This window comes from Salmo salar, chromosome ssa25 (assembly GCF_905237065.1).
Source record: "Salmo salar chromosome ssa25, Ssal_v3.1, whole genome shotgun sequence".
Taxonomy (NCBI): domain Eukaryota; kingdom Metazoa; phylum Chordata; class Actinopteri; order Salmoniformes; family Salmonidae; genus Salmo; species Salmo salar.
Window position 1 is genome coordinate 21,542,248 of NC_059466.1, and position 11,340 is coordinate 21,553,587.

The 11,340-nt window shown below is 41.7% G+C and overlaps 1 protein-coding gene across 1 annotated transcript; it reads right to left on the reverse strand.

Moving 5' to 3' along the window:
* Positions 1 to 8,550: 8,550 nt before the first annotated feature.
* On the reverse strand, positions 8,551 to 9,587 carry LOC106586361 (gamma-crystallin M3). The gene is made up of 3 exons (XM_014173558.1): positions 9,492 to 9,587; positions 9,028 to 9,270; positions 8,551 to 8,905 (listed from the first exon to the last, which is right to left on the reverse strand). Exons 1-3 carry the CDS (start codon positions 9,519 to 9,521, stop codon positions 8,606 to 8,608), a joined length of 573 nt encoding a protein of 190 aa, XP_014029033.1. The 5' UTR covers positions 9,522 to 9,587; the 3' UTR covers positions 8,551 to 8,605.
* Positions 9,588 to 11,340: the final 1,753 nt, after the last annotated feature.

An 11,340-nucleotide genomic window follows, 5' to 3' on the forward strand; every position in this document is an offset into this window, starting at 1 on the left:
GGAGTCTTTGTCAATTTTTAGTGCCTTCCTCTGACACCGCCTGGTATAGAGGTCCTGGATGGCAGGAAGCCTGGCCCCAGTGATGTACTGGGTTGTTCACACTACCCTCTGTAGTGCCTTGCGATCGGAGGTCGAGCAGTTGCCATACCAGGCAGTGATGCAACCAGTCAGGATGCCCTAGATCAGTGGTTCCCAAACTTTTTATAGTCCTGTATCCCTTCAAACATTCAACCTCCAGCTGCGTACCCCCTCTAGCATCAGGGTCAGCGCACTCTCAAATGTTGTTTTTTTGCCATCATTGTAAGCCTGCCACACACACACACACTATACGATACATTTATTAAACATAAGAATGAGTGTATGTTTTTTTCACAACACGGCTTGTGGGAAGTGACAAAGAGCTCTTATATGACCAGGGCACAAATAATAATAATCAATAACTTTGCTCTTTATTTAACCATCTTACATAACAAACCTTACTTGTTCATCGAAAATTTGTAAATAACTCACCACAGGTTAATGAAAAGGGTGTGCTTGAAAGGATGCACATAACTCTGCAATGTTGGGTTGTATTGGAGAGAGTCTCAGTCTTAAATCATTTTCCACACACAGTCTGTGCCTGTATTTAGTTTTCATGCTAGTGAGGTCCGAGAATACACTCTCACATAGGTACGTGGTTGCAAAGGGCATCAGTGTCTTAGCAGCACGATTTGCCAAGCCAGGATACAGCCCAATCCAGAAATCTGGCAGTGGCTTCTGATTAAATTACATTTTCACAGAACCGCTTGTTGCAATTTTGATGAGGCTCTCTTGTTCAGATATTGGTAAGTGGACTGGAGGCAGGGCATGAAAGGGATAATGAATCCAGTTGTTTGTGTCATCTTTTTTCGGGAAAGTACCTGCGTAATTGCGCACCCAACTCACTCAGGTGCTTCGCTATATCACATTTGACATTGTCCGTAAGCTTGAGTTACTTTGTACACAAAAAGTATACAATGATGGAAATAACTGTGTGTTGTCCTTGTTAATGCAGACAGAGAAGAGCTCCAACTTCTTAATCATAGCCTCAACTTTGTCCCGCACATTGAATATATTTGTGGAGAGTCCCAGTAATCCTAGAATCAGATCCCAGATAGGCCAGTCGTGTGAGAAACTCGTCATCATGCAAGCGGTCAGACAAGTGAAAATTAAGGGCAGTAAAAAAAACTTTAAGCTCGTCTCTCAATTTAAAAAAAACGTGTCAATACTTTGCCCCTTGATAACCAGCGCACTTCTGTATATTTTAAAGCATTACATGGTCACTGCCCATATCATTGCATAGTGCAGAAAATACACGTGAATTCAGGGGCCTTGTTTTAACAAAGTTAACCATTTTCACTGTAGTGTTGAAAATGTAATACAAGCTGTCAGGCATTCCCTTGGCAGCAAGAGCCTCTCGGTGGATGCTGCAGTGTAACTCATATAATTCAATGGCTTGTGAAGCAGTAATTGTTTCAAACATCTCCTGCCATGTCACTGATACATTGTGAAACAGTGTTGTTGGATGAAGACATTGTCTATATAGTTTTTTGGGGCCTTTCCCCCAGCATTGTCCCAGCCATATCCTCGGCAACAGGAAGAATTAAGTCCTCCACAATAGTATGGGGCTTGTTTGTCCAAGTCACTCGGTAGCTCACCATATAAGACGCTTCTAGACCCTTCTTATTAATGGTATCTGTTGCTTTTACACATGTCTTACTACACGAAAGTTGTCTTAATTCTCGCTCAAAAAGACTCCTGTGGCTTATTTTTCAAATTGGCATGTTTTGTTTCTAAATGTCTGTGCAAGAGTGAAGGTTTCATCGAGTTGTGAGATAGTACTTTTGCACTTTTGCACATACTGTGTGTATATTGCACATACACACCCACTGTGGCTGAGGAAAGGCACTACTCCAAATATAATTGAACCCCAAATCAATGTAGTTCTCATCATATTTGTTCATATCAGTGTCCATGCTAGCTGGCTAACAACAAATGTAGAATAACTGATTCTGGCATTGGATGTGCTCGTGCAAGCAGAAGAACTTGTGTCGTCAACAGGTGCAGGTGTAGTACTGCTGGTAGTAGCAGTACTACCAGTAGAGCTGGTATGTGTCTCTATGGGCCTTACTAATATATTTTTTATTTTTTTATAAATGTGAATTACATTTTTATTTGGCATACCCCCAACAACATTGTACCCCAGTTTGGGAATACCTGCTCTTGATGGTGCAGCTGTAGAACCTTTTGAGGATCTGAGGAACCATGCCAAATCTTTTCAGTCTCCTGAGGGGGAATAGGCTTTGCCGTGCCCACTTCATGACTGTCTTAGTGTTTTTGGACCATGATAGTTTGTTGGTGATGTGGACACCAAGGAACTTGAAGCTCACAACCTGCTCCACTACAGCCCCGTCGATGAGAATGGGGACGTGCTCGGTCCTCCTTTTCCTGTAGTCCATAATCATCTTGTTTGTCTTGATCACATTGAGGGAGATGTTGTTGTCCTGGCACCACACGGCCAGGTCTCTGACCGCCTACCTATAGGCTGTCTCATCGTTGTCGGTGATCAGGTCTACCACTGTTGTGTCATCGGCAAACTTGATGATGGTGTTGGAGTCGTGCCTGGCCATGCGGTCATGAGTGAACAGGGAGTACAGGAGGGGACTGAGCACGCACCCCTAAGGGGCCCCCGTGTTGAGGATCAGCGTGGCGGATGTGTTGTTACCTACCCTTACCACCTGGGGGCGGTCCGTCAGGAAGTACAGGATCCAGTTGCAGTGGAAGGTGTTTAGTCCCAAGGTCCTTAGCTTAGTGATGAGCTTTGTGGGCACTATGGTGTTGAACGCTGAGCTGTAGTCAATGAACAGCATTCTCACGTAGGTGTTCCTTTTGTCCAGGTGGGAAAGGGCAGATCTGTGGATCTGTTGGGGCGTATGTAAATTGGAGTGGGTCTAGGGTTTCTGGGATAATGGTGTTGATGTGAGCCATGACCAGCCTTTCAAAGGACTTCATGGCTACAGACGTGAGTGCTACGGGTCGGTAGTCATTTAGGCAGGTTACCTTAGTGTTCTTGGGAGCAGGAACTATGGTGGTCTGCTTGAAACATCTTGGTATTACAGACTCAGACAGGGAGAGGTTGAAAATGTCAGTGAAGACACTTGCCAGTTGGTCAGCGCATGCTCGGAGTACACGTCCTAGTAATCTGTCTGGCCCTGCGGCCTTGTGAATGTTGACCTGTTTAACAGTCTTACTCACATTGGCTATGGAGAGCGTGATCACACAGTCATCCGGAACAACTGATTCTCTCATGCATGTTTCAGTGTTACTTGCCTCGAAGCGAGAATAGAGTAATTTAACTCGTCTGATAGGCTCGTGTCACTGGGCAGCTCGCGGCTGTGCTTCCCTTTGTAGTCTGTAATGGTTTGCAAGCCCTGCCACATCCAACGAGCGTCGGAGCCGGTGTAGTACGATTCAATCTAAGTCCTATTTTGAAGCTTGCCTATTAGATGGTTTGTCAGAGGACATGGCGGGATTTGTCCGGCTCCTTGAAAGTGGCAGCTCTACCCTTTAGCTCAGTGCAAATGTTGCCTGTAATCCATTGCTTCTGGTTGGGGTATGTACATACGGTCACTGTTGGGACGACGTCATCAATGCACTTATTGATGAAGCCAGTGACTGAGGTGGTGTACTCCTCAATGCCATCGGAAGAATCCCAGAACATATTCTTGTCTGGGCTAGCATAACAGTCCTGTAGCTTAGCATCTGCTTCATTTGACCACTTTTTTATTGAACGAGTGCTTTCTGCTTTAGTTTTTGCTTTTAAGCAGGAATCAGGAGGATAGAATTATGGTCAGATTTCCCAAATGGAGGCGAGGGAGAGCTTTGTACGTGTCTCTGTGTGTGGAGTAAATGTGGTCTTGAGTTTTTTTCCCCTCTGGTTGCACATTTAACATGCTGATAGAAATTAGGTAAAACGGATTTAAGTTTCCCTGCATTGAAGTCCCCGGCCACTAGGAGCCTCTGGATGAGCGTTTTCCTGTTTGCTTATGGTCGTATACAGTTCATTGAGTGCGGTCTTAGTGCCAGTATTGGTTTGTGGTGGTAAATAAACAGCTATGAATAATATAGATGAAAACTCTCTTGGTAAATAGTGTGGTCTACAGCTTATCATGAGATACTCTACCTCAGGTGAGCAAAACCTTGAGACTTCTTTAGATTTCGTGCACCAGCTGTTGTTTACAAATATACATAGACCGCCACCCCTTGTCTTACCGGAGACCACTGTTCTATCCTACAGAAAAAGCGTAAAACGCGCCAGCTGTATGTTATTCATGTCGTCGTTCAGCCACGACTCGGTGTGACATAAGATATTACAGTTTTTAATGTCCCGTTAGTAGGATATACTTGATCGTAGTTCATATATTTTATTATCCATTGATTGTACATTGGCTAATAGGTAAAGGGAAAGGGAAATGGAAATTAACCACTCGCCGTCGGATCCTTACAAGGCACCCAGACCTTCGTCCCTGATATCTCTGTCCCTTTTTCCTGCGAATGACGGGGATGAGGGCCTTGTCGATAGTCTGAAATAAATCGTTCCCGTCCGACTCGTTAATGTTTTGGTACTACTATTGGAGAGCCCTTGGAGAGCCCTTCCCTAACCCTAACCCTATCCCTAACCCTAACCCTTTCAGCATTGTTCACACCCTCTTAAGCCTTAGCCCCACAAATCTCAAAGGGTTGATCCAACCGTTCTGTACTAACTTGCCAGCTACTTACAGACATCTAAGAGAGAGAGAGAACAGCTCACAGAGCAATACCCTCTCCAATCGTGTATCTGTGGTTTCACGTTCAGAGCGCACACTGGATGCTCTGGACAATAAGTAGGGTTGTTCCGAAAGCTCTGACCTTTATGACTACAGTCAAGCATCCAAGCTAACTGGCTAACACTGGCTAGCTACTTCCAGACACATAATGAGAGAACACCCCACTCTGACCATTTTACTCACCCTAGCAGAGCTAGTTAGGCTTTTTTCATGTTATCCAGAGCGTCGGTGACTGTAACTGTGCTGCTGGCAACAATTTAATTATGCTTTGTTGCCAGCTAGCTAGCTAACAGTACACTTTAACTTGAAATGAAAATACTTTGTCATAATTACAGTGGAGTCTTTTTTTAAGAAATGTAGCTAGCTAGCTAAACAATGGACCATAATCACAATTCATGACATAACTACCCTGCATAAATCTGCAGGTAGCTAACCAACCAGGTTCTATGGCTATAATTAGTCAAGCAAATGTGTCTGAGATACGAAGAATAAGATCATACACATAACGTTAGCTAGTGACCCAGCCAGCTAACGTTAGCTAGTTAACAGCACACTTGAACTGAAACCACATTCTGTCAAAATTAGAAACGTATAATATCTGAAAATCTTACCAGTGTACATCATGGTTGGACACGTCTCCTGTCTGATACCATGCATGGGTGCCTTAGTTTGATGATGTAATTCAGACTGGTGTTTTCTCCATCTCCTTAGCTATAATACTCGAATTCCACTGATTTCAAAATTCGGTCCTCCAGAAAGTGGAGAGCTTACACATAATGTTAGCTAGCTAACAGTACACTTTAACTTAACATTAGGTTTATGCAGTTTTACTACGCAATAAAAATATTTTTAAAGCCTTGTTCGACACAATTACCTAAACATACTGACCAGCTCCAATAGATAGACGATATGGTAGACCAATCCAAACTCATCTCTTGGCATTTCCAGCACACTCATTATCTCAGTCAATTATGGCTAGCGGGAAGGTTGCTCACTTTTTCTGTGGCTAAACCAACTAGGCTTGTAATTTAAGAATTTGATTCATATTTACAGATGGCATACAAGTTTGATATTACGGCACATGAAAGTTCACATGTTCGAGAAGGCATTTCTGCCCAAAAAACGCAATATTTTTTACTTTCAAGCAGCTCTCCTGTGAAGTTGTGACTTGTGACATACGCCTAGTTTCCTGAATCGGGTCACAATTGGTTACAGAACCGTAAAACGGCAGCCATATCCTCCAGTGCCATTATCCTCAGCTCAGTTTTAAGTCTCATAGAAAGGAGTCTGTATACTTCTGTAAATAATCTTATTTCTGTTTTTGCACAAATTTCTAAAAACCTGTTTTCGCTTTGCCAGTATGGGGTATTGTGTGTCGATTGAGGAGGAATTTATTTTTCAAAACAATTTTAGCGATATCAGCCCTGAGCATATCGGACTGCTTTTTTCCACACTACATCACCGGATTCCTGCCGCAAGCTCTGGACCATTACACTGGATCATCGCAGCTAGTTGCTATCGAGTGGCTATCGTGGCTAACGCCCTTGTCCAGAAGAACCAGCTAGCCTCAAGCTAGGCCCATTCCCCCGGCTAGCAAACGAAGTACACCAACTACAATACCTCTCTTGCCAATTGGCCTGGATCCTTTATCGACACGGAGCCCTGCCGATCCATCACGACTGGTCTGCTGACGTATTTCGGCCGATGTGCTCTCAACCGGCTTCTGCGTCGTGGATGTCAGTGAGGACCCAGCTACAAGCCCCGGCCCGCTAACTCTCTGAGCGCTGTGTCTCACGATTGCCTAGCGTAGTGACGATTGCTGAGCGGCTCCCTGTTTCGTCCATTGCTGCTTATTGGACCATATGATCACTCGGTTACACAGCTTACTGGACTGTTCATTAACAAAGTACTTCATTTGGTTTATCTGTCGGCCCCAGCCTCGAACTCAGGCCCTGTATGTAGCTAACTGACCCTCTTTGCCCATTCATCGCCATTTACCCGTTATTGTTGTCTTAGCTGTTAACCCGTTGTTGTCTTAGCCCTCCCAATCAACACTTGTGATTGCTTTATGTCTCCCTCTAATGTCAATATGCCTTGTATACTGTTGTTTAGGGTAGCTCTCATTGTTTTCTTTTACTGCGGAGCCCCTAGTCCTGCTCTACATGCCTCGGGTTAGCTCCCTTGCCCCATCCCCCACACATGCGGAGACCGCACCTAGCTTAACTGGCGACTCCAGAGATGCAGTCTCTCTCATCGCCACTCAATGGCTAGGTTTACCTCCACTGTACTTGCACCCTACCATGCCCTTGTCTGTGCATTATGCCCTGAATCTATCCTATCACGCCTAGAAATCTGCTCCTTTTACTCTCTGTTCCGAACGAATCAGTTCTTATAGCCTTTAGCTGTACCCTTATCCTAATCCTCCTCTGTTCCTCGGGTGATGTAGAGGTTAACCCAGGCCCTGTGTGTCCTCAGGCGCTCTCATTTGTTGACTTCTGTAACCGGAAATGCCTTGGGTTCATGCATGTTAACATCAGAAGCCTCATCCCCATATTTGTTTTTAGTTTTTTACTGCTCTTTTGTACACCAGTTTTTCTACTTGCACTTCCTCATCTGCACATCTATCACTCCAGTGTTAATTGCTAAATTGTAATTACTTCGCCACTAAGGCCTATTTACTGCCTTACCTCCTTACTTCATTTGCACACCCTGTATACAGATTTTCTATTGTGTTATTGACTGCACGTTTGTTTATCCCATGTGTAACTCTGTGTTGTTGGTTTTGTTGCACTGCTTTGCTTTATCTTGGCCAGGTCGCAGTTGTAAATGAGAACTTGTTCTCAACTGGCCTACCTGGTTAAATAAATGAAATGCACATTGTTATATTTGGTAACACTTGCTTATTTTCCATCAACTCCAACCCCATTTGATACATTGAACGTATGTGGGTAAAGTAGTGTCTACATAGGGGTACAGGTTGTGAACACACACAAACGCTCTGACGAAGGCCTTGAGGCCGATACGTAAAGCTTAATAAAGAGCAGTGATACTATCAAGAGCAGTGTGCTGGTTTCTTATTTTTTCTCATCTTATTCAACTGTTGCCATGCACCTGCAACAAAGATAGCTCAGATGTGCGAGTGCCTTTTGAATTTTTATTATTATAACATAGCATAGTAAATAAATGAGTTGTAAAAATAATTTGCTTAACAATGTATACTTGTATTGGCATTCTTCCAATATAAGTGCACATTAATACATATGTATTTAGGTAATCATTTAGGTACACATTGTTACCTAGTACAACTTTTAAACTTGTTTGCTGCATGTCTAATTACACCTTGACCGTGGTTTTATAGATATGAGATTTGTTAACAAATGCAAATTAATTGTTGCTAACATTCCTCCCACCCTATAATTATTATTTTAGATACTCTGTTATCTTTTGAATTTTTTAAAAATGAGTTTATTTGAAAATCATTAAAATTGTGCATTGCAAAATAATATGTAGTAATATTATATATTTTCTAAACTAAAGATTTTAAATATCACTGGATATTATTTTACATCAGCATACATCTATTGTGAACAAACAGATATCTACACAGAAATTTGAAATGTTAAAAATGTAGGAGAGTGAAATAATGAAATGTTTAAACATGGAGTGCTCTGAGTAAAACAATCACAAAAATAAGAAAATGTAGCAGTTTTAAAATGTTGAAATAAATTTAATCAACCATTTCCGTACAACCTTTGAGAAAATTACATAGTCATGTTATCCATGATACGCCTCATGCTCATGAACCTCATGCCACCGCTCATGCCTCCCATTCCCATGCTCATCTCCCTGAAGTTCCTGTACTCTCCAGGCCTCATGTACATCTGCCTGCCTCTGAAGTGGGGCTGCTCATACATCAGCCAGTGGCCGTCCATCACGTTGCAGGACTGGCAGTCAGACATGCGGTAACGTTCCTGGATGGAGTCACAGTCGTCCATCAGCTCCATCATCTGACCTCCGAAGTTCTCCCTCTCATAGATCCTCATCCTGAAGTTTCCACGGTGCTGTTAGTGGGAAAGAACAGGTTTCATTGATCAGATACATTACATATAAACATTTGTAATATGAGAATTGTATTTTCAATGACAAGATCAGTCTATTTTAAGATTACATATTTTCAACCTACCATGGGGATCATGCGGCAGGACCTGATACCATCGCTCATTCCCATCATACTCTGGTAGTCTGAGTACTCTCCCCTCCTCATGAAGAACTGGTTTCCCATGTAGTTGGGGCGCTCGTACACCATGAAGCAGCCGCTCTGAACCCTGCAGGATTGGCACCTGCTCATGTAGGAGGACATGTCAGGGCAGTCGGAGCTGCACTCATAAGAACGGCCCTGGAAGTTCCTGTCCTCGTAGAAGGTGGCCTGAAAATAAAAGGGAATAATTTCTATGAATTAAACAATTGTATGAAACAAACATTTTAGAGGAATTTTCAGCGCTATTTAGTCCCACTGGTAACCAGGTTATCGGGGTAAGTAAAATTATCATGTTGTAGTTTGGGGTGCTAGAGCACAAGATACCTTTTTTATAACAATCTATGAAAATTAAAGTAAAAATAATTCTAAGAAATCTTGCCAGTGCTTACCCTGCTCATGTTCATGCTGGTGTTGGACATATTTGCTCACTGTGCTGCTGGTTGCTGTTCCTGAACTGACTTTCTACCTGGTTTAACCCTTTCTTTTATACCTGACCAAACCTAAAGAATCCCTAGCTCCATTATTCAAACTGCTGAATCAGCATCATGCTCTAGAGGCCTACTGAGGCTACTGAGTTTACGTCCACATTTTTAGGGACTGCATCCCTCAGTCTTTAGAATGGCTATTTCTAAATCGACTGTTTCTCAAACAAAGTAACAAAACCGTTTGAGAGTTTATAACAGTTAGTAACAGCCTTGAAATGGAATGTTCTCCATACATTGTGCAATACTTTTTTGAAAAACTTTGAAAGATGCCTTTTTTAAATGCTGGTATAATGACTCAATGTTATTATAGTAGAGGAAATCACACATATGGATTTAAGAGTGAAAATCTTTTAGGTTAAACTATGTATTATTACTCATCTTTTGTTCAGTGTGCTGACTTAACGTAGACAGACATTCCTAACCAGTGAATACATAATCAATTGTGAGTAGTTACTTAACTAGCCTTTGTGGTTCATAACCATGATACTAGAGAAACTGTTACAAAACTTTAAATAGCATTGTGTATTTAAATTTTTTTTTTCAAATAAATCAATCATCTTTACATTTTTTAATTCCTCTTAAGGAGATTGAACGGGATCTTAAGCACTTACAAATTTGTAACATATTTTACAATTTTGTAATTGTTAACATATCATACATATTGCATCTCCCCAAAAATTCAAGTAATGGATGATGTTCCCTATTTTCAGGGATACGTTTTGACTCTTGAGTGCTACTGGCTGAAATTATACCGTACCTTTCTGGCATCACTTTAACTAACACCAAAAAATTTGCTAAATAAAAAAATCCCAATACAAGCCTGTCAGTTTAAACTACAGATATCTGTTTTTTTTTGCATCGGATGCGTCTCAAATAACCACATCCCCTACATATGTCACTCTTCCGCATCTGTAGTGAAAGGTGACAGAACTAGAGTGGTGTTTGTCAGACCATGAGACATTCTGAAAATCAGTCTTCTCACGAAATTGTCTGTAGCGTCCGAACGGTTCGGCCTTAAAACTATTATGACCCCTCTATGGAAAGATGAGACTCTGTGACCCCCACAGGCCTCACAAGACTCGTCTGAAGGTCCCTGGTACCAGTTGAAAAAATGAATGGAAGTATATATGGAGTCTGTTTAGAGCCAAAAATAAGGGGTTAAATAAAGTTTCCTTATCTTTCTTATACCTCGCAGATATAGGACAGAGACTTCAGAACAAACTTTAGATTTTTGGGGGGGACTATCTGTTGTTCCCTGTAGTGAATCTGTTATTCAATGCGTTTGTATGGGCTAATAGCAGTAAGGCCACATATTTTTTTTCATCAAATATTTTGTACATATTTTTTTTTATACTTAAAGTGGTCTTAAAATTCCAACTCAAATAGCTAAATGATCCTTGGTATGACGTTCTTAAAAAAGTCCATATACCTCAGTAGAACCTCTCCCAAACACACACATTTCAGTTCAGATTAATCAATCTGAACACACACACACACACACACATTTTTTAGCTCAGCATTTTGTTCTTCGAATCAAATACAGTTTGATTTGTCACATTCTCCGAATACAATAGGTATAGACTTTACCTTGAAATGCTTACTTGCGAGCCCTTTCCATACAATGCAGACTTAAAAAGTAAGAAAATTAGCAAATAAAGTAGAAAATAGTAACACACTAAATAACTATAATGAGGCTATATTTTACATTTACATTTTAGTCATTTAGCAGACGCTCTTATCCAGAGCAACTTAC

What these genes read in the sequence shown, in the direction of transcription:
- LOC106586361 (XM_014173558.1), bottom strand. Translation starts at nt 9,521, where the DNA reads ATGTCCAACACCAGCATGAACATGAGCAGG. An exon ending in CCAGCATGAACATGAGCAGG is followed by an intron (nt 9,271 to 9,491) that starts GTAAGCACTGGC and finishes TTTTATTTTCAG; the next exon opens with GCCACCTTCTACGAGGACAG. An exon ending in CCTGCCGCATGATCCCCATG is followed by an intron (nt 8,906 to 9,027) that starts GTAGGTTGAAAA and finishes TCCCACTAACAG; the next exon opens with CACCGTGGAAACTTCAGGAT.